General features: G+C 39.3%; 1 protein-coding gene across 3 annotated transcripts in view; it reads left to right on the top strand.

The window, feature by feature from the left end:
* Positions 1-24,625, top strand: part of THOC1 (THO complex 1) — a 245,576-nt gene that overhangs the window by 68,538 nt on the left and 152,413 nt on the right. For all 3 annotated transcript variants that reach the window (XM_033933936.1, XM_033933935.1, XM_033933934.1), the window contains one exon: positions 13,965-14,060. In XM_033933936.1, coding sequence (XP_033789827.1) covers positions 13,965-14,060 — 96 coding nt within the window. The remainder of the gene's footprint in view (positions 1-13,964; positions 14,061-24,625) is intronic.

Raw genomic sequence — 24,625 nt, 5'->3', positions numbered from 1 at the left:
AGGTTGAAAATGCTGGGGCTGTTTTCCCTGGAGAAGAGGAGACTTAGAGGAGACATGATAGAAATCTTCAAAATCCTGAAGGGCATAGAGAAGGTAGACAGGGACAGATTCTTCAGATAGTGGGGAATCACAAATACTAGGGGTCACTCGGCGAAATTGAAAGGGGACAGGTTTAGAACAAATGCTAGGAAGTTCTTTTTTACCCAGAGGGTGGTGGATACATGGAACGCGCTTCCGGAGGTTGTGATAAGCTAGAGCACAGTACAGGGGTTCAAGGAAGGTTTAGATAGATTCCTAAAGGATAAGGGGATTGAGGGATACAGATAAAAGCAGAGGTAGGTTATAGAGATGGTAAAGAAACCACTTCAGAGGTCATAGACCTGATGGGCCGCCGCAAGAGCGGACCGCTGGGCGCGATGGACCTCTGGTCTGACCCAGCGGAGGCAACTCTTATGTTCTTATGTGTTTGCCTGCTTTTCAGCCGTCTGATTCCAGAACTCAGGATCGCCTGCTGAAGAAACTGGTTGTGTGCAGGGTGCTCCTGCAGTATTTGGAGGTTGCTAACGAGTTTCGCCTCAGACCATCTGTTTGTGCTGACACATTCTAGTAAGCGGGGTGCGCCCGCGTCTAAGGCCACGATCTCCAGATGGATCCGTAGGGTCATTTCGTCCGCTTATATTCTGGCAATGAAACAGTCTCCTGTTTCCATCTGTGCACATTCTAACAGGAGAGTGGCTTCATCGTGGGCTGAAGCGAGAGCTGTTTCTCCTGAAGAGATTTGCAGGGTGGCAACGTGGTCTTCGCTTCACACGTTTGCCAAGTTCTACAGAGTGGATGTGGCTGACAGGCAGGGTTTGGCCTTCAGGTCCTTGGTCTTAAGAGCCAACACAGCAAGCCCACCCTAGCTATTTTGGGGGGACTGAGGGCTGCTTTTGTACATCCCTGTCATCTAGAATGTCTCACCTATTGCACTGGAAAAAGAGATTATGTACTTACCCTGATAAGCTCTTTTCCAGTGGATAGGTGAGACATTCTAGACTCTCCGTCCTGTCCTTCCTCCGCCTGTTTTCAGCTTTTCAGTCTCCTCAGTCTTCTCCAAGCTTATTCTTGTAGATCGGTTAGCCCTTCGGGATTGTGAAGAATTTGTACATATGTTCAACTTGTTCAGGAGTAGTTTCTGAGCTCCTTTGAAGCCTGTGTTGACTGTTAATGGTACTGCTTGTTTCTGTGCAGAACTCTAGTTTGGCGTGTTACATGTGCCTTTACTTCATATGTGTGGGTGCCTTTCTGTGCTTGGGTACTGACTGCTAGAGGGAGCTATACTGAGCTGTGAAGTACACTGGGGTACAGTAAAAAATCCGGAGTGGATTTCTTCTGCAGTCCATATGAGCAAGGGAAAATAACCCTGCCTAGAATGTCTCACCTATCTACTGGAAAAGAGCTTACCAGGGTAAGTACATAATCTCTTTTTATATGAATATAAGAACATAAGAAGTTGCCTCCGCTGGGTCAGACCAGGGGTCCATCATGCCCAGCAGTCTGCTCCCGCGGCGGCCCATCAGGTCCATGACCTGTAAGTGATCCTTTGACTAAAACCTTTCAATCCTCATTTTTTTCTATCTATACCCTTTTATGAACCTATCTCTACCTTTATCTATATCCCTCAATCCCCGTATCCTTCAGGAACTTGTCCAATCCCTCTTTGAATCCCCTTAATGTACTCTGTCCTATCACAGCCTCCAGAAGTGCATTCCAGGTGTCCACCACCCTCTGAAGAAAAATTTCCTAGCATTGGTTCTAAACCTGTCCCCTTTCAATTTCTCCGAGTGCCTCCTTGTTCTTGTAGTTCCCAGTAGGCTGAAGAATCTGTCCCTTTCCACCTTCTCTATGAACTTCATGATCTTGTAAGTCTCTATTATGTCTCCTCTGAGTCTCCGCTTTTCCAGGGTAAAGAGCCCCAGCCTTTCTAGCCTCTCAGCGTATGAAAGGTTTTCCATGCCTTTTATCATTCTTGTCGCTCTTCTCTGAACCCTCTCAAGTATCTCCATGTCCTTCTTCTTTTGGTACTGTGACCAATATTGGACACAGTATTCCAGATGTGAGTGCACCATCGCGCGATATAGCGGCAGGATGACTTCCTTCGTTCTGGTTGTAATACCCTTCTTAATAATACCCAACATTCTGTTTCCCTTTTTTGAGGCTGCTGCGCATTGTGCCATTGACTTCATTGTTGTGTCCACCAACATACCCAAGTCTTTTTCAAGGTTACTTCCCTCTAGTACTAATCCCCCCATTTGGTAGCTGAACATCGGGTTCTTTTTCCCTATATGCATGACCTTGCATTTCCCTACATTGAAGCTCATCTGCCATTTATTCGCCCACTCCTCCAGTTTGTTCAGGTCCCTTTGTAGGTCCTCACATTCTTCCACAATTCTAACCCTGCTACAGAATTTAGTGTCATCCGCAAATTTTATAACTTCACATTTCATCCCCATTTCTAGGTCATTAATAAATACATTGAACAGCAGCGGTCCGAATACCGACCCCTGCGGAACTCTGCTCATGACCCTCCTCCAGTCCGTGTAGTGGCCCTTCACTCCAACCCTTTGCTTCCTGCCTGCCAACCAGTGTTTAACCCATCTGTGTACATCCCCTTCCATCCCGTGGTTCCACAGCTTCCTAAGTAGCCGCTCATGGGGTACCTTGTCAAAGGCCTTTTGGAAGTCGAGATAAATGATGTCTATGGGTTCCCCTTTGTCCATCTGGCTGTTTACCCCCTCAAAGAAGTGCAGTAAGTTTGTTAGGCACGCTCTTCCTTTGCAGAAGCCATGTTGGCTCTCTTTAATTAGTCCATTTCTTTCAATGTGCTCACAGATGCTGTCCTTTATCAGTGCTTCTACCATCTTGCCTAGAATCGATCTCAAACTTACCGGCCTGTAGTTTCCCGGGTCACCTCTCGATCCCTTTTTAAAGATAGGTATAACATTTGCTATCTTCCAGTCCTCCGGGACCTCGCCAGTGTTCAAGGATAGGTTGCAAACTTTCCGCTATTTCATTTCGTAGTTCTTTTAGTACACTTGGGTGGATATCACAGAGTATACAGTTAGGTTTAGAGCTGCTTCTGTGTGTATAGGAAAACGTGTGTTTTTCCTGGAGCAGAGAAAGCATATAGTATACCTGAATGAATGTATGTGTGCCTGGGTTTGAATAATAAGTGTATAGGTGTGAATAGGCAGAAGAGAGAGAGAGAGATCAGCAAGAGAAGAGGCAGCCAGAGAGAGAGTAGGGTTTTTAGCTTATATTTATAGGTTTGAGACTTGTTCTAAAATAGCATCTATTGTTGTTAAGTACATATTTTCTAGTATCTTTCTTCTAATCTAATATAAGATTTCTGAATCACTCTAATACCATTTAGTTCAAGGCAATTTATATCAAAAAGATGCCATAATAATTCTGTGGATAAATATGAGTACAATGCCTTGGATAAAAAGATATCCTTAAAATTCTTTAACTAAAAATGCTAACTTTAAAATCTATCATATAAAAATGTTTTCAACATTTTACAAAGCTTCCAGTAACTAACTTCTGTCCTTATTTCTATAGGTAAATCATTCCAAATAACAATAGCAACATACTGTATGTAAAAGAAGAATTAAATTAACGTTTAAAGCATATACCTCTAAAAGGGGGAAACTTTAATAAAAATGTATTACTCTATTAGATGAATAATGCAAACGTGAAAAGAACAGAGCAGAACTCATAAAGATATTAAAAAGTACAGGAGAAATAGAAAACCCCTGTGGAACTCCATAAACATAGTTCCAACTTTTAGAGAAAACTCCATCCTTGATCACACAATAACTCCAATTTGTAAGAAATTCCTTAAACCATTTAATAACTGATCCACACAAACCCAAATCACTTAATATACCTATTAATAGTGAACGATCTACTGAATCAAATGCTGCACTAATATCAGATTGTAATAATATAGATTGACAACCCAAACTCAACCATCCCCAATGGTTCACCGAGGAGATCTCGCACCTCATTAAGGAGAAGAAAACAGCATTTCTTTCCTACAAACGTACGCAGAGAAGGGAAACTAAAGTAGAATATAAAACCAGGTCTGCAGCGGTCAAAACAGCAGTTAGGGAGGCCAAACTTCGAGTGGAAGAAACTTTGGCAAAAAACATTAAAAAAAGGGGACAAGTCTTTCTTCAGGTATATTAGTGATAGGAAAAGGAACACAGACGGCATAGTACGCCTTAGAAGACCGGACGGAAACTACACGGTGGCGAATTCCAAAAAAGCTGAAATACTAAATGAATATTTCTGCTCAGTCTTCACCTGTGAGGCACCAGGACACGGACCACAGTTGAAGGCAAAACAAATTGCGATAGACCCGTTTCAGAATTTTGAGTTCACACCTGAAGACGTCTACAGCGAGCTGACAAGGCTCAAGGAGAACAAGGCCATGGGACCAGACAATTTACACCCAAGAGTGCTTAGAGAATTGAGAGATGTTCTGGCGGAACCGTTGGCCGTGCTCTTCAATCTCTCACTAAGCACGGGGAAAGTTCCATTAGACTGGAAAACAGCCAACGTCGTTCCTCTGCATAAAAAGGGTTGCAAGGCTGAGGCTGCGAACTATAGACCGGTGAGTCTCACTTCAATAGAAACATAGAAACATAGAAATAGACGGCAGATAAGGGCCAAGGCCCATCCAGTCTGCCCACCCTAATGTCCCTCCCCTACCATTGCCCTGTGAATAGATCCCTCCTCTTCTTTTGCCCTGTGAATAGATCCCACGTGACGATCCCATCTGGCCTTAAAATCAGGCACGCTGCTGGCCTCGATCACATGTAGTGGAAGACTATTCCAGCGATCAACCACCCTTTCTGTGAAAAAGAATTTCCTGGTGTCAGCTCGTAGTTTCCCTCCCCTAATTTTCCACGGATGCCCTCTTGTTGTCGTGGGACCCTTGAAGAGGAAGATATCTTCCTCCGTCTCTATGCGGCCCGAGAGATACTTGAACGTCTCGATCATGTCCCCCCTCTCTCTGCGCTCCTCGAGTGAGTATAGCTGCAATTTGTTTAACCGTTCCTCGTATGGGAGATCCTTGAGTCCTGAGACCATCCGAGTGGCCATTCTCTGAACCGACTCCAGTCTCAGCACATCCTTACGATAATGCGGTCTCCAGAATTGCACACAGTATTCCAGGTGGGGCCTCACCATGGATCTATACAATGGCATAATGACTTCCGGCTTTCGGCTGACGAAGCCTCTGCGTATGCAACCCATGACTTGTCTTGCTTTGGATGAAGCTTGCTCCACTTGATTGGCAGCCTTCATGTCCTCACTGACGATCACCCCTAGGTCACGTTCTGCTTCAGTTCTTGTAAGGATCTCGCCATTTAGGGTGTAAGTCTTGCATGGATTTTGGCTGCCCAGGTGCATAACTTTGCATTTTTTGGCATTGAAGCTGAGTTGCCAGGACCTAGACCAGCGCTCCAGTAGGAGTAGGTCGTGCATCATGTTGTCGGGCATTGAAACATCATCTATTGTGCATTTGCCCACTACATTACTTAGTTTGGCGTCATCGGCGAATAATGTTATTTTACCCCTAAGCCCTTCTGCCAAGTCCCTTATAAAGATGTTGAATAGGATTGGGCCCAAGACCGAGCCCTGTGGCACTCCACTGATCACCTCCGTCATTTTAGAGGGTGTGCCGTTCACCACCACCCTTTGAAGCCTACCTCCAAGCCAGTTCCCAACCCATTTCGTCAATGTGTCACCTAATCCTATAGAACTCATCTTGTTCAGCAACCTGCGGTGTGGTACGCTATCAAATGCTTTGCTAAAGTCCAGGTACACTCATGGAAACACTAATTAAGCATAAATTAGATACAATCTTGAATGAGGGGAATCTCCGGGACCCCAGTCAACATGGATTCACCGAAGGTAGGTCCTGCCAGTCCAATCTTATCAGCTTCTTTGACTGGGTAACAAGAAGGCTGGACTCGGGAGAGTCCTTGGACGTCGTATACCTTGACTTCAGCAAAGCTTTTGACAGCGTCCCACACCGCAGACTGCTGAACAAGATGGAATCGATGGGGTTAAAGATTGGCTAAGTGGCAGACTTCAGAGGGTGATGGTTAACGGTACCCTCTCTAAAATGTCGGAAGTGACCAGCGGAGTGCCGCAGGGCTCGGTCCTGGGTCCACTTCTCTTCAACATATTCATTAGGGATTTGACTCAAGGGCTTCAAGGTAAGGTAACCTTATTCGCTGATGACGCCAAACTATGCAATATCGTAAACGGCTACAATCTACAGGATACTATGGAACAGGACCTCTGTATTTTAGAAAGTTGGTCCTCTATCTGGCAGCTGGGCTTCAACGCCAAGAAATGTAAGGTCATGCATCTCGGAAATGGAAATCCATGCAGAAATTACAACTTGAATGGAGAAACTTTGACCAAGACTATGGCAGAACGAGACTTGGGAGTGTTCATCAGTGCAGACATGAAGACTGCCAATCAAGTGGAGAAGGCTTCATCTAAGGCACGGCAGATGATGGGTTGTATCAAGAGAAGTTTCGTCAACAGGAAGCCTGAGGTCATGATGCCATTGTACAGAACCATGGTGAGACCTCATCTAGAATACTGTGTGCAATTGTGCTCAGAATTGAGTCGGTTCAGCGGATGGCCACCAGGATGGTCTTGGGGCTAAAAGGTCTCTCGTACGAAGAAAGACTGAACAAATTGCAGCTCTATACTCTCGAGGAGCGTAGGGAGAGGGGAGACATGATTGAGACATTTAAGTATATCACGGGACGGGTCAAGGTGGAAGATGATATCTTTCTTCTCAAAGGACCCTCGAACACAAGAGGACATCCGCTCAAACTCAGGGGAGGGAAGTTTCGTGGAGATGTCAGGAAGTACTTCTTCACGGAACGAGTGATAGAGCATTGGAACAAGCTTCCAGTACAGGTGATCGAGGCCCGCAGTATCCCAGACTTTAAGAATAAATGGGATACCTATGTGGGATCACTGCGAGGGTCATACTAATGAATAGGGTCGCTAGGATATTGACTTAATAGAGCAGGTCAGTAGAGTTAAGGGGGCCAGTAGACTTATAAGGGTGGGTCAGTGGTGTGGGCAGACTTGATGGGCTGTAGCCCTTATCTGCCGTCATCTTTCTATGTTTCTATCCTTGATGTTAACATTAACAATAACAATTCAGTGCTATGTTTAGGTCGAAACCCAGAGTTGGCTGTAAATAAGAGAATGGTTCTATGTATTCTGATAGCTGCTTATTTTCCAGAGACATTAATAATTTAGTCAACTGGGGAATATTAGTTACCGGTCTAAAACTACATGGTTGAGAAGATCACTGTTTTATTGTTTTGGTATGGTCATAATGACAATATTTCATTAATATTTCATTTAGTAATAGACTACTAGCTAGTCTATTAATAAATTCAACTAACCATGATAAGAGTATTATTTGGAAGAGAAACAAAAAAGAGATGAAGGGCATATGTCCAGTACACAATTTTTAAAGAGAGCTTTTTTAATAATGGTGTTATAAGAACAAAAGAATAACCTTACTGGGTCAAACCAATGGTCCATCTAGCACAGTATCCCGTCTTCGTGGAGGTCAATCCAAGTTACAGTTACCTGGCAAAAACCCAAATAGTAGCAGCATTCCATGCTGCCATCTCATATCTGTCTCAACAGACTGTGGATTTTTCCTTCAGGAAATTGTCCAAACCTTTTTTAAAACTAACTATATAAATTGCTCTTACCACATCCTCTGGCAACGCGTTCCAGAGCTTAATTATTCTCTGAGTGAAAAAATATTTCCTCCTATTGGTTTTAACAGTATTACTCTGTAACTTCTAGTGTCCCCTAGTCTTTGTAAATTTTGATGCAGTAAAAAATCGATCCAATTGTAACCGTTCAACACCTCTCAGGATTTTGTAGACTTTAGTAATATCTCCCCTCAGCTTTCTCTTTTCCAAGCTGAAGAGCCCTAACCTCTCTAGTCTTTCCTTATACAAGAGGAGTTCATCCCCTTTATCATCTTGGCTGCTCTTCTTTGAACCTTTTCTAGAGCTACTACATCTTTTTTTCAGATAATGAGACCAGAACAGAACATAATACTCAAGGCGAGGAAGCACCATTGAGTGAAACAGAGGCATTATATCATTCTTAGTCTTGTTAACCATCCCTTTTCTAATAATTCCTAGTATCCTGTTTACCTTCTTGGCCGCCGCCACCGCCACACTTTGGGTGGAAGGCTTCAGTGTATTGTCTATGATGACACCCAGATTCTTTTCTTGAGCGCTGACCCCCAAGGTGGTCCTTAGCATCTGATAACTATGATTTGGATTATTTTTCCCAATGTGCATCATTTTACATTTGTCCACATTGAATTTCATCTGCCATTTGGATGCCCAGTCTTCCAATTTCCTAAGATTTTCCTGCAGTTTTTCACAGTCTGCCTCTGTTTTAACAACTTTGAACAATTTAGTGTCATCTGCCAGTTTAATCGCCTAACTTGTAGTTCCAATTTCTATATCATTTATAAATAAATTAAATAGCACTGGTCCCAGCACAGATTCCTGCGGCACACCTTAGTTACCCTCCTCCACTGAGAAAAATGGCCATTCAGCCCTACCCTCTGTTTTCTGTCCAATAACCAGTTCTTAATCCACAATTGAACATTGCCTCCTATCCCATGACTTTTTAATTTTCTCAGGAGCCTCTCATGAGGAACTTTGTCAAAAGCCTTCTGGAAATCTTCATACATTACGTCAACTGGCTCACCTTTATCCACATGTTGTTCACACCTTCAAAGAAGTCAAGCAAATTGGTGAGGCAAAACCTCCCTCGGCTGAACCCATGCTGGCTCTGTCTCATTAAATCTTGTTTGTCTACATGTTCCACAATTTTATTTTTTATAATTGTTTCCACTGTTTTGCCTGGCACTGAGGTCAGGCTTACTGGTCTGTAATTCTCTGGATCGCCCCCGGAACTCTTTTTAAAAATCAGCATAACATTGGCTACTCTCCAATCTTCAGGTACTACAGATGATTTTAACGACAGGTTGCAGATCACTAACAGCAGATCAGCAATTTCATGTTTGAGTTCTTCCAGTATCCTGGGATGTATACAATCTGGTCCAGGTGATTCATCACTCTTTAACTTGTCAATTTGGCTTAGTACGTCTTCCAGGTTCACCAAGATTTCTTTCAATTCTTCTGCCTCATCACCCTTGAAAACCATTTCCGGTTCAGATAGATTTCTTACATCATTTTCCATAAAGACTGAAGCAAAGAATTCATTCAGTCTTTCCGCTATGGCCATATCCTTCCTGAATGCCTACGTGATGTAAATGCCCATGAGTCAAGTCCCTTTCAAAAAAAGGAGGGGCGTGGCTAGAGAGCGCTGGTGAATGGACAGGTAATTGAGTAGCTCCGTCTCTCCAGGCAACTTTTTATTGATTTTTGAACCCAAAAGTGAAATTTTTTTAAGAAGAAACAATTTTCTTTAATCAATATGGCCACATCTAAATAAATTAATCTTGAAACAGTGTTTTCAGGTGGAAAGTCAAAAAGGAGCAAGCAGGATCCGCCGACACTGTCCAGAATACCTCTACCCGAAGATTCCCCTGATAAAATCGATATGAGGGAGGAACTGAGAAGTATCCAACAATTACTGTAGGGCAACGCAGAAAAACTTGCCATGGTAATAGAAGAAGTAGCAAACTATCTAATAAAATCAATGGAATTACTGTCAGGATGGATAACTTAGAGAACCGAATGGAAAGAGCAGAATCAGCTGTTTCAAGCTGTCAGAAAAATCAAAAAATGATACAGGACTTTTCAGCACAAATTGAAAATTTGGAGAACAGAGCACGAAGAAGAAATATACGGCTCTCAGGGCTCCCTGAAAATTCAGAAGGTAAAAATGTAGTGGCTTTTATTGAAATGCTTATTCCTAAATTGATACCATTATCATCTAAATTTCCATTTGAAGTGGAAAGAGCCCACAGAATTCCTGTAAAATGGACTAACAGTTTTACTGGTCCCAGGCTGTTGATATTTTGCATCTTGAGGTTTCAACAAGCATTAGAAATTCTCCAGTTTGCAAAACAAAACAAAAACTTAAACTATAAAGATGCAAAGATCTTAATGGTCCCTGATTTTGCAAAGAGAACCGCTGATACTAGGAAACAATTTCTGCAATTACGACCTCAATTAAAACAGCTAGGCGCTCAGTATGGTCTTTTTTCCCCAGCTGTTATGCGGGTAACATATCAAATAAAACATCACATTTTGATGATCCAAGTAAGTTAAAAGAATATATCGCAACAAGTGGCGCCAATGGAATGATGATTACTTTTACTACTATTCAAATTAATACGAATTCAAGACTGTGGTGGATTGACTGACTCTTTTCTTATTTAAATAGATTTTATTAATAATCTGACTAAAATCGAAAGACTCAATGATTGCCAGATATTGTGGATTGCAGGGAATGGTCTTATTTTAATTTTTAACGACAATCTATATTCTGGTGATGAAAGATCTTTTAAGCAATGTTGCATTGAAAGGAAAGGGTTAAAAAAATTGACAGTTTAACAGCTGAACAGTGGAGCAAAGTATGGAATTCTAATTTATGGTCATCTGATTGGATAGTTCTTTCCTGTCCCGCCTCAGTGTTTACTTCCTGCAACAACGTCATAGGATAGCGGTGAAAAGAGGTCGAATAAATGGCAATCACATAATATTGTGATTGAACTTTTCTTTTCTACATCAATTGGATTTCTGCTGTCTGTCTACAAGAGTGTCATCTGACTGTTAAGGAAAGAGGCGAATAAATATCATACTCAGACTGTTGGTTTCAATGGAACTGAGCCAGGTCTGCACCAATTGGATTTTCGCTGACTCTCTGTTTATACATGATTGGTGCAGAAGAGCGAATTAGGTTCAATACCAAAGGAAGTTCCTGGTCTGACACTCCTTTATTTATTGCTTGAGAGGATTGCCAATATTAAATGAACGGAAATTGAAAAATAAGCTTTGAAAGAGTGTTCTGTGGATGGCATCATTTAGAAAAGTAGGAATGAAATCAGAGAATTCAGAGATACACGAAATAGGAGATGGTGAGCACCTGGTGTATCAAGAAAGAAAGCAGCTCGAGTTCTGTGCCATCCACGCATTGAACAATGTCCTACAAATGAAATATTTTAACCAGGAAGCGATAGATGACATCTATAAGAGGCTCACATCAGATTCACACTGGAATCTGCACTGCAGTGTCATCGGGCACTTATGATTTTAATATGATAATGACAGCTTTTCAGTCTTTGGACTTTGAATCTGTATGGTAAATATGCGCAGGTCTATGGAATAGATCTATGAAATATCCATAGTTTTATTGTGAAGTAAGGTTCTCTCATTGGATGGGTAATTTTTGCCTTGGAGTAATCCTTGTTTTTGTTTGTAGCTGGAAGGATCATTTATTTTCCCAGCCATAAATATGATTGAATTTCTCTTCTGGCACCTGTATATGTTTCCTGTGAGGAAAGGCATTCCTATGTGAAATGGAATAGGGGAATTAATTACCCTGGACATTTGTTTTAAAGTTTTTAATTTAAAGTTGATGTCAGGTGTATCAGTATATAATTTTCTTTTTATGAACTAGTAATGTTTTAAAATAACAAAGATTTGCTGGGGGTTTTTTTTTAAGTGAATGAATGAAATTCTTATGTTAGGAATTGATGGAATGACTTTTAAATTTATATAGTGCTTACTTAATAGATTGACAAATAGGTTATATTGCACTTTTGTATGATTTCAATATAAGGGGAATTTAAGTTATGGTTTGAGACTTCAAGGAAGGAATTACTGAAATGTGTCGAAGGATGGTCGCAAACTTGCGTCTATTGAGATGCCAGGGTCCACTGAGGAATTCTGAGGTGAAGTCTGGCAAAAGGAGTCACGGATACTGTGGAGGCCATGTGACTCAGAAGTACCATCATGTGTCTCGCTGAGATGGAAGAGCGGGAAGACACTGTGTGACAGAGTTGAAGAAGAGTTTCCAGACGTTGTTGTGGAAGGAATGCTCTGAGTTGGACTGCTCCAATGGATTGTAGATTCTGAGAGGGCTGAAGTTGAGATTTGGGAAAATTGATTTCGAATCCAAACTTTGTAGGAACCAGGTAGTCTGTTGGGTCGCTATAATAACCCCTTGAAATATGGAATCTTTGATGAGCCAGTCATTGAGGTAGGGAAATACCTGAAGACCATAATTCCTTAGAGCTGCTGCTACCACTACCAGGCACTTGGTGAACACTCTGGGAGTCGAGGCCAGGCCGAAGGGTAGTACTCTGTATTGATAGTGCAGATTCCCCACCCAAAATCTGAGGTATTGACGGGAGGCCGGATGAATGGGGATACGAGTGTAGGCCTCCTTGAGATCCAGAGTGCATAACCAGTCGTTCTGCTCGAGAAGAGGATAAAGGGATGCCAGGGAAAAGAGACCCAGTTTCTCTAATCTCTCATTGTATGGAAGGTTTTCCATCCCCTTTATCAGACGCGTCGCTCTCCTCTGAACCCTCTCGAGTAACGCCATGTCCTTCTTAAGGTACGGCGACCAATATTGGACGCAGTACTCCAGATGCGGATGCACCATCGCCCGATACAATGGCAGGATAACTTCTTTCGTTCTGGTTGTAATATCCTTCTTGATTATGCCTAGCATTCTGTTTGCCTTCTTAGCTGCGCACTGTGCCGTCGGCTTCATTGTCATGTCCACCATTACTCCCAAGTCACTTTCTTGGGTACTCTCATTTAATAACATCCCTCCTATCGTATAGTTGTACCTCGGGTTTCTGTTTCCCACATGTAATACTTTACATTTCTCAACGTTGAACTTCATCTGCCATCTCGTCGCCCATGCCCCTAGTTTGTTCAAGTCCCTTTGCAATTCTTCACAGTTCTCTTTAGTCCGAGCTCCACTAAATAGTTTGGTGTCGTCCTCAAATTTTATTAGCTCACACTTCGTCCCTGTTTCTAGATCATTTATGAATATATTACCTTATACATCTGTCTTTAGCACATCTGTTGAAGCTCAAAGGCTGTGGTGGATTCTCCCAGCACTCTGTTAATTCAAAATACTGGTATTTTAGAAGTCATTTAGTAGCATTCTAAGGCTGAATGGTCAGGAGCCTTTGGTCTATCTGCACTGACATGCCCAAGATCAGATTTGTTTAATATACTCGAGTCCTTTGCTGACACTTTGGTTAGGCCATCTCACATGCTGACCAACAGCATTCAGTAATGTAAGGCTGACAGTTGAGACACATCTCAAGGTTACTCATGCACAGTTGTGGCTCAGTGTGAGGATTAGGGCCACTGTGAGTTATGCTACTCAAACCCCTGATTGTTTCCAAGACATGTTGGTTATACTCTCCTACAAGAAAGTTATGGTCAGAATATGCTATGAGACTGGCCTTGGATAGAATGTTCACCATATCACATGTAAGAATTGGGATGTCAATGTTTTCTGTTACAGGGGTGATGCTCTGCGCTTGTGTAAGCCTAAAGATGTTTTTTAAAAATTATTGAATACATATCTGTATGTGTCAGCATTTATGTAAATTTATGAGGAGCATTCTATTTTCTGTATTATGTTTGACGTATCACTTATATTTATTGCATTTTGTATGTTGACTGTACACTGCTTTGGTTTAAAGCAGTATATAAATTTTTTAATAAATAAAAAATGTGTGCTTTTCCTCATTTCTTAAGCTTTTTAAAGTGATGAGTCTGTGTTCCTTCCTTGTGAAAGTGTGAAACTTTTCTTTGCATTGAATGTAATAGTACAAAAAGCAGAGGTGAATAGAAGACAGAGGGTGTACTTAGGGCTTGATTATCTTTGTCTTCTAGATCTCCTGAGAAGATTGTCGAAATCACAGAATACAGTGTTTTGTGGAAGAATTCAACTGTTCCTTGCTCGATTATTTCCACTGTCTGAGAAATCAGGTGAAGTATACTTTGTTAAGTTGCAGGTCCATACATTCAATTAATTTAACTTATTTATGTCTTCTAGTGCAATAAACTCAATAACAAATTTGTGCACAGAAATTCACTTACAGATGTGTTAGACTTAAACTAGCCACCAAAGTAATAAGTTTAAATAGAAAGCTCTAAAGAAACTACACACAAGTTCCTCAGTTTGCCACACAGTTTTAGCGTATGGTAGCTGTCCTCATAGGAACACTATAGTGTGTAATTTTTTCTTTTTTTCTTTGTTTTCTTTTATATATTATTCAATAAGTTATAAAGTGCTTATGCTTAATTTTTTATGGTATAATAGCGATAGTAGCGAAAGTAGCAATTACTTAGCTTTTTTTTTTTTTATATATATATGAGAAACTGGGTCTGGCTCAATCCCCACCGACGCGTTTCATTATTTCATCAGGGTCGGGGAAGGAGAACGCTGTAAAGAACAAATTAGAGAACAAACATTGTATAAGTTTAAGTTTAAAGGACCCAGCAATATAAGTAATTTGAGTTTAAAAAGTTGCTATAAGGCTTACCAGAGCAGTTCTATTTCTTAGCAAAATGCTAAATCCATGATTGATGAGCCGGAAGTGAAAAAAACCCCGGCGTGAAAAAAGCTAATAAGTCAAGAACCCCTGATCATATGACCCAAAGCTAGCCAATGAACACCTTAGAGACCGACCTTTAACTCAAAACCCGAAAACCCTTAATCAGATACTCGCTGTTAGCCAATCACTGGTCAGATTCAAGCCATGAGGATACATTGTGTTGAGTTTAAACATCCACCGAAGTTCTTTAATGTTTAAATTGTGTTCATAATTGCCTCCCTCCCACCCGACATGTACTGTGTCAATGATACGCCATTTAAGATCAGTGATTTTATGTTTCATTAGAGACCAATGGCGGACTAAAGGAGCAGTTTCAACTCCAGTGTTAACACGGGACTTGTGTTCGTTGAGCCTAATGTTCATAGGTCTAATGGTACGCCCTATGTAGATTTTTGGACAAGGGCAAATATATAATACAACAGGCATACACTCGAGCCAAATATGCTCATAGATATCAACTTCTTCAATATAAACAAAACCCTGAAGAAGAGAAATTGTTGGTATGTGTTCAACAATTCTCCCACCTGGCTTATGACATCAAGAATATTATTCTTAAACATTGGCACATCATTCAATTGATTTTGGGGGCTGAATGTGATCCCCCAATTTTTGCTTTCAAGAGAGCCAAAAATTTAGGGGAACTTATTGGTCATTATAAATACAAACAAAATGATTCCCCTACTGTGAATGGCCATTATAGTTGTGGCCAATGTCAATGGTGCAAGTATGCTTTAGAAGGGGAAACTTGGAGTCATCCGCAGACTGGCCAGATCTATACTGCCAAATCTAGAACTAATTGTAAAACGGATCATGTTATTTACATGATCATTTGCCCTTGTCACAGACCATTGAAAGGTCCCAAAAGGGCCCCTTCGGTGGCTAAGGCCATAACAAAACTTTATCTAGTGGATGCTGATTTTCACCAGCTGTTCAGTCCACTAAATGTAGATTCCTTGGTGGCACAGTCTACAAAGCGTATCTCATTCCCCAGTGAAGGGGGAGTGGTATTGAAAGATACACAGGACCACAGGCTGGACTTTGTCCTTAAGAGACAATTTGAAGCTGCTGTGTTGGGGTTGAAGGCAGCAGGAGCAGACGCTGATGCGGATCCCTAGTTCCTTATGTCGGGAGTCGATTGTGTGGCAGATGTTCTGTACGATCTCTTCAGGGTCCTGAACAAGGTTTCTGCGTATGTTATTTTCATCCGTAAAATGCTCTGGATCAGACAGTGGGCGGGAAATTCATACTTGAAAGCTACACTGAACAAATTGCTGTTTAAGGATCAGTTGCTCTTTGATAAAGGGCTGGATGATCTTATGGCCAATGTGCAGGATTGAAAATCAAACTCTTTACCCTTCAGCAGAACAAGGGCTCCTTGGGGATCAGGTCAAGTTAATTTTTGTAGCTCTCTGTGCTTTTGTAAGTACTCGGGTGGATTTCAGTCCAGAGATCTTTTCAAGCCTTGCTAATCATCCCCAGTTCTCCGGATCTTGCCCCACAGCAGCCCCCAAGAAAAAGCTCTGATTCCAGGTCAGCAGCTGTACCTCCAAGGATAGGAGGGAAATTGTCAGCTTGCTGGGAGGTGTAGGCAAAGTTCACATCAGACCTCTGGATATTGGAAATTATTCAGGAGTGGGTACAAGCTAGAGTTCTTTAGTTGCCTTCCAGACCTCTTTCTGGATTCTCCTGCTGGGAAATCGGAGAAGTGGTCAGAGTCCAAGCAACAGTAAAGAGGCTACTAGATCTAGCAGCCATAGAAGCTAGCCCGGACGAAGAACTGGGCTCAGGCAGATACTCCATATACTTTATTGTACCCAAACGAGACTCGGAAGACTGAAGGCAGAGCCTGGATCTGAAATCGGTCATTGTGGCTCTCAAGATACCATGTTTCCGCATGGAAATGGTAAAATTGGTCATTGCCTCCATGGCCCAGGGGGAATTTCTTGCCTCACTGGATTTGACAGAGGCCTGTCTGAATATCCCCATTTTCCCATATCACAGGATGTTCTTGAGATCCCATGTTCTGGAACAACATTTCCAGTTCTCAGCTCTTTCGTTTGGACTGACCAAGGTGATGGCTGTAGTAGCAGCACTTCTCTGCAAGGAGAAGATACAAGTGCATCTATACTTGGACAATTGACCAATATGAGCTCTGCCCGAATCTGAGGGAAGGATGGCAGTGGAGAATGTAGGCCAACTGCTGCAGAGCCTGGACTAGGTCATAAACTTCTTTAAAAAAAAAAAAGCCACCTGGAGCCAACACAGTCCTGGAATATCTGGGAGTCCTTTTCAACACAAAGGAGAACAAAAGTTTTCCTCCCCTAAGTCTGCAAACCGAAGCTCGCATCAGATCAGAGAGTTTTGGGACAGGCCAGCACCATGGCTTGGCATTACTTGCAATTGCTGGGATCAGTAGTAACAATGATAGACGTGGTCCCCTGGACAAGGGTGCATTTAGGGCAAATTTTTCCCTATGGGAATTCATTGTCCTGTCCCTGCGAGTTCTTTTCCTGTCTCTGCCCCATTCTTGCAAGCCAAAACAAAAAGGCTGTGGAAAGCGATGTTCTTGATCTAAGTTTATTTATAAAAGTTTGTTTTTGTCTGCACTTTGGATTCAATAATCTTGGTAACACCCTTGATGTATTTGTTGCATCCAAAATCCAAACAATAATAATCCACATTAGACTCAAAAGGAAGGACCCTACACGGTCCGTGTTTTGGTGAACGTGATTTCCTCAGGGATCCTATAAACATGAATGTTTATGTAAGCACGTATAAAAGCAAAAGTGCTGGGAATAAATGGGATACATGAGATGTGAATGGAGTGAACTCTATTGGTAATGGTTTCAGGGAGTGAATGATAGGTGTAAGTAGCTCTATTGAGAATGGTTAAAAGCATTATAAATATGACAGCCGTGAAGAGCAGGAGCATAGAAAGATCGCTTCTGCCCCACGTCACCGCTAGACCACCAGGTAAGGTTGGGGATGCAGGAGGGAGGCGGTGGTGGGTCAGAGCCAGCCCAAAAAATTATTAGTGAATTTTGCCTATTCGCAGGCCGGCTCTGCACCTAAAACTCGCGAATACGGAGGGAGAAGTGTAGTATAAGTGGGCTGTGCAGTCCCAAGTACAATCAGTCTGTTCTCAGTCTCCAGCAGGTGGAAGTGGTAAGCCTGTGCAGTCTTTCCCTGGTTTAGTGTAGGGCTGTTGGATTTGTTTAGTGACCACCTTGTCCTTGTTTGTTATGCCAGATTGAGGGTCTGACCTACCTCGAGAGTGCCACACTCGACTGGTTGAGTCCCTCACCCCATTTCCCCCTACCTCCTGAAATAGTTTTCATTAGAGATGCCTCAGCTATAAGCCTTGTCACCAATATTCAGGCAAGGTATATAGCTTAGAGAGCCAGTGGGGTCCATTCAATTTATCATAGCTGAAGAAATGGGCGTCTTGACAGGTAAGTTTGGAAAATAATTCATGAAAAGTTGGGTATGTCCAATGTTAGGGCAAGATGATTTCTAAGAATGCTGACGCCATGTCAGAAGGCCAAGTTAAGTTGTCAGCTGGTGGTTGTTAGGACATATTGGTAGAGGTATTTAGGGAAGGAAGTGAGTGAAGTCATTCAGTTATTTCCATGGTAAGCAGTATGGATCCTGTTTTCATCTGATGCTTGGTCTGTGATAAACCCTAGGTTTCTGCCTTAGTTCATGCTGGTGCAGGTAGTAATCACTTTCATTGACTGAGCATAAAATCCTTTATATGAAGAAGTTGCAGGATTTTTCTTCAGATAGCTTGTGCACTGTTAATTGTTTATTTACATTTACCAGTTTTTTATTTCTGTTAGTTCAACAAAGATAAATTATTATATTGTTCAAAATGATTGCTAAAAAATTTTTAAATTAATTATTAAAAATTCATAATAATTGCTCAGTCTTGTATCTCCAGCATGGGAGCCATAGCAAGATTATTCCAGGACCATCATCGCACTTATGGGTCCTTAATTAATATGATCTTGAAATTATTCAGTTGTCCAACTCGTGCTCATATGTTCTCTCTTGTTATGCATGTATTAAAAAACAAACAAACAATAAATACCATTTTTTTTATTGATTTTTTTCATATATCAACAAGTGTTATAAATTTTCCATACAATTTATCTTAACAATACACTTGATATTTCTATAATGTACTTTATATAAACCATATTTTATATTGTTCTTCTTATGAATTTACATAGTATATATATTGTAATGATTTTATCAATTATTATTTAATTATGAAACCTTTTCCCTCCCTTTATTACGTTAATTTCACACTAGACTATCATTCATTATGATAAAATATTTATAATGTATGATAAAAAGAATAAATTCCTTACCCCTTCCCTCCCTCCCTTCTTTAACCATTATCTTATGGGAAAAATTTTAAAATCAGTCATTGCAAAAAACTGTTAATGGTCCCCAAATCCTCTTGAACTTATCCATATATCCTTTTTGTGTTGCAAATGTACGCTCCATCTTATATATATGGCAAACTGAGTTCCACCAAAAATTATAGTTCAATCTGTCACAATTTTTCCAATTATGTGTAATTTGCTGTACTGCTACTCCAGTCAATATAAATAAAAGTTTATTGTTATTTGATGAAATTTGACTTTTAGCTCTCATTGCAGTACCAAACAAAATCATATCATATGTCAAGGCTACCGGATTTTCTAACATCCTATTAATTTGAGGCCAAATTGATTTCCAAAATATTAATATGAATGGACAATAGAATAAAAGATGATCTAATATCCCTGCTTCAAGATGACACTGCCAGCATCTATTAGACTTAGAGCTATCTATTCTATGTAAATGTGTAGGGGTCCATAAAGCTCTATGTAAAATAAAAAACCAAGTTTGTCTCATAGAAGCTGACAATGTACATCTTAACCTCCAAGACCAAAGTCGTGGCCATTGAGATGCATTAATCTGATGCTTAATCTCAATGCTCCAAATATCTCTAAGACCATTTTTTTTCTTTTTATATACAAATCCAGATATCAATTTATACCACATTGCGGCCTGGTGACCCATGGAATCTATCTGAAAACATAAGAATTCCATACTATGATAGTTATTAAGGTTTTTCCATTCAGAGAACCCTGTCTGAATGGCCTTCAATTGCATCCATCTGAAATATTGTGATTTATTCAAACCAAATTTGTTTTGCAATTGTGAAAACTCAAGCAGTTTACCTTTATTCATTACATCCTCTAAAATACGAATTCCAGCGATCATCCAATGTTTCCAGATAATTTTTAAACCGCCAACTTTGATCTTTGGATTGAGCCATATTGTTTGAGTCGTTGATTTAGTTATTGGAATAGGAGTTAGATTACTTATATATCTTATAGTTTTCCAAGTATCGACAAATATTTTGTGATCCTTATATAACCTTGGCATTTGAATACTGATAACATGGCTCAGACGTAAAGGAAACATTAGTCTCCATTCTAACCAGAATCAATCTGGTATATGTTCAGTGGGCTCTGGGAGGATCCAATACATACCCTGACGCATAATATAGGCTTGATGGAACCTATAAAAATTTGGAAAATTTACCCCTCCCTCCACAATTGGTCTTTGTAAAGATACTAGAGCAATTCTGGGGTTTTTTCCAAGCCAAATAAATTTTGTTAACATCTTATCCAATTTTTTATAAAAAGACCCCTGAAAAAAAATTGGTATCATTCCCATTTGATAACAAACTACTGGTAAGATCATCATTTTTACAGTTTGCACTCTCCCCCACCAAGATATGCATAAAGGATTCCATTGCTCACACATTTCTGACACTTTTTGTAATAAATTTTTTTCATTAATTTTCATAGTCTCATCCACAGTTTTTGTAATCCAAATTCCTAAGTATTTTAATCCTTCTTCTTTCCAAATAAAAGAGAATGAGTCAAATAGACTTTTTGTACAATGTACATTGAGTGGAAGCACTTCTGATTTATTCCAGTTTATTTTATATCCTGAAAATTTTCCAAATTTTTCAATCAATTCAAGCAAATTTGGAATGGTTGTTTCCGGATTTCTCAAATAAAGTAAAATATCATCCGCATATGCTGATAATTTATATTCTCTATCTGAATGCGGAATACCCTGTATCTCCTTTACCTGTTCTATATCTAACAACAAGGGTTCCAAAACGATATCAAAAAGCAAAGGAGATAGTGGGCATCCTTGTCTAACCCCCCTCTGTAGAATAAATCTTTCTGAAAAATTATTGTTGATATATAATCTAGCAGCAGGGGAGCTATACAATGCTTTTATTATTTGTATAAATCCGGATCCTATACCAAACCATTCCATTGCCTGAAACATGAAGGACCATTCCACTCTATCAAAAGCTTTTTCAGCATCTAATGAAATAGAGAATGCTGGGTCATTAATGGATTTTGTCAAATACAACATGTGATGTGCCAATCTAGTATTATGAGATGAATGTCTTTGAGTAACGAAACCTGTTTGATGCATATCTATAATGAAAGGGAGAGCTTTAGCCAATCTTAATGCTAATGTCTTAGTTAAAATTTTTCCATCCACATTTATTAAAGAAATAGGTCTATAATTTGAAACCAAAGTGGGATCTTTATTTGGCTTAGGTAAAACTATAGTTATTGATTCAGCCATAGTACCTGTAATACAACCTTTATTTAGTTGTGTCTGATACAATTTTAATAAATAGGGCATTATAATGTTTTGAAATGATTTATAAAACTCTACTGTATAACCATCTCCACCTGGAGCGGATCCAACCCTAAGGGATTTCAAAGCTGTATCTAACTCTTTTAAGGATATTGGCTCTTCTAAACTTCATTTTATATGTTCAGGAATCTTTGGTCCCTCTTAACTTTAAAAAATCTAAACCATCCTTTTCCTTTTTCGAATAAGGCTCAGAAGAATACAAATCTTTATAAAATTTTAAAAACTGTTTTATAATGGGATTAATTTGAGATAACAATTCACCATTCTCATTTTGAATAGCAATTATTTTTGTTTTTCTTTTTTTTTGCTTTAAGATAATTTGCTAGCATTCTTCCTGCCTTATTCGAATTTCCATAATACAAAGCTTGCTGTACAAATAAATCTTTTCTAATAATTTTTGAAGAAGTTTCATTATATTTACCTTTAGCTTTTAAAAGTTCTTGTTGTGTCAAATAATCCCATTTTTCAATTAATTTTGATTGTAGAGACTTCACCACTTTTTCCAATTCTATAAATTGCTTTTTTTCCTTTTTTATTTGCAAAGCTGAATAAGAAATAATTTGTCCTCTAATGTATGCTTTAAAAGTATCCCACAAAGTCGCTATTGAAATTTCTTCTGTATCATTAATTTGAAAATAATCTTTCATTTTTTCCAAAAGATTTTCACAAAAGTCAGTATCTGTAAGCAATGTATTATTTAATCTCCATATAGGTCTATTTCCATTCTGATCTATTATTTTAATTTCAATCCACAGTCCAGCATGATCAGATAGTATAATTGGATCAATGACAGCCTGTGTGACTTGATGTACTAATTGATTAGAAACAAAAATGTAATCTATTCTAGAAAAAGAATTATGAACCTGTGAACAAAACAAAAATTCCCGACCATCAAAATGAAGAATACGCCAAATATTTTTTAAATCACAAGATTGTATCAAATTATCAAGGCCTAATGATTTTATAAATCTTCTCAGACTTTTATCCATCAGTGGATCCATGACAGCATTGAAATCCCCTGCTACTACTAGATTTGAAGTAGCAAGTGGAAGAATCAATTGTTGCAGAGTTTTAAAAAATTCATTTTGATTCGAATTAGGGGCATATATATATTGAAGAGCGTCATGGTGGTATTTCCCATGTCCATTTCCACATATACCCACCTTCCAAGAGGATCAGCTGCCTTAAACTTAAATGAAGCAGAACATTTTTTATTTATTAGTAAAGCAACACCAGCTTTTTTCCCTATTGCCGAAGAAAAATAACATTGTTTGACCCAATCACCTTTTAGTTTTATAGATTCAGTATTTGACAGATGGGTCTCTTGTATGCAGCATATATCAGTGTTCTGTCTTTTTAAAAATAATAATGCTTTTTTTCTTTTAATCGGGTGATTGAGACCATTAACGTTTAAAGATATTATCTTAAGACCCATTATGTATTAATATAATTTGTAACATATCATCCCAATCTTCAAAATTCTTTATAAATTCCTTTTTCCCACATATAAGATAAATCAAAGAATTACCTATTTTATACAGACCCTTAAAATTTAATACCCCCCCATTTCCTCCCTTCCCACCCCATACATATACGAATACTTGGAAACGCAAAATTAGATCCGGTAACATCACTCCTTACAAGCTAAAAAGAAAATACTTAAATTATCCCAAGCTCCATAATAGTAATATTATTAAAATTTAACAATTTATATATCTCTACTTTCTTATTTATATGGATACTTTCATCTATTCCAAGTTTATTATGTTAAGTTTAATTAAATGTATATTAAAATATTTTGAATTTATAAAATTCTTATCTAGGATAAGTTTACTAAAAATCATTAAGCAAACACTTTATCTTCCAAACCTATAATCATTCTTCATATTCATTACTTTTCTATTCCATAATATCCATTCATCCAAAATTAGAAGGTAAAAATTATAATCAAATCAAAATCTATCGTAACCCATTCTCTTTCTCATTCTTTTTCCTATTTTAATCATTCAATTAAAATCTTTAGTGAGTTCTATGCATAAACTTTCCTCTATATCCTGTGGAGAACTATATCTTAAAAAGAATGGATTCAGCATATATCTGAGTCATAAAACCTATTTATCCTATAAAGATATTATTCTTTCCTATGCAAGACATTTTATTTCATTCTACATATTATATCCTATGTTTAATATTTTTTCAGTTCGTGTAGTCCCTCTGGTACGAACGCCCTTTTTTTTTTTTTTTATAACTTCCTCTTCAAAGTCCCTCTTCTTCTTCCGTAGACGTGATGATGTGAAACAAACCAATCCTCTTCACTTCCGGTGCAGTTCATTGGTTAAATGAAGATTTCCTGCCGATGCATACTCCTTCGCGTATTTTTCAGCAATGTCTAGCGATCACCATATTTCAGGCATATTCGTGGCACTGAGGGAATATCTGGCAGGAAGACAGTTATTCTTTATTCTCCTCAGCCGATCAGAAAATCCGACGCCATCAATCAATTCCCAGAGTCATGCACTGTAACCGAGGGGAAGTCAACACTCGGCCCCCCCTTCGCGTCACTCATTTATCTACGTCTTCACCGAGTCAAGTTCCATGCTCGTGACAACGACCTTCTTTATTTTTAAAAGTAAGTTGAAAAATTCCATACATTCGAAACAGTTGAATCAATCTGTGGTTTTTTTTTTTCCCAGAGTAACGATTTAAAATAAAATAAAATATAAACAGAATCATTTGATATAAGTTCAATCTTAATAAACTTACTCAGTTCTTTATTTAAGAAGTCATTGGTTGTTCACATTGTTCTAGATATTCTGCTAATTTCTTGTGATCAGTGAAGTTTTGCGTTTTATTTCCCAAAGTTACTTTCATAACCGCTGGATAAAGAAGTCCGTATCTTGCCCCTAGTGCCCTTAATTGAGGTCTTAAATCCAGTAGTTGTTTTCTTTTGAAGGCAGTTTCTCTGGCAAAATCCGGTACAATGTGTATACGTGCATCTTGACATCGTAAATTTTTATTTTCCTTAGCCAGCTGACATATTTCAGCAACATGTTGGTATCTTAATAATTTAAATATTAGTTCTTGGACCTTTTTGTACTACTGTTTTTTGTCCTGGTATTCTGTGAGCTCTTTCAATTTCAAGAGGTACTTTGGATTTCAGAGGCAGGATTTTTGGAAGGAATTGTT

This window comes from Geotrypetes seraphini, chromosome 2 (assembly GCF_902459505.1).
Source record: "Geotrypetes seraphini chromosome 2, aGeoSer1.1, whole genome shotgun sequence".
Classification (NCBI taxonomy): Eukaryota; Metazoa; Chordata; class Amphibia; order Gymnophiona; family Dermophiidae; genus Geotrypetes; species Geotrypetes seraphini.
Note: the sequence above shows the minus strand (reverse complement) of the source record. Positions and strands in the feature narration are given on the sequence as shown.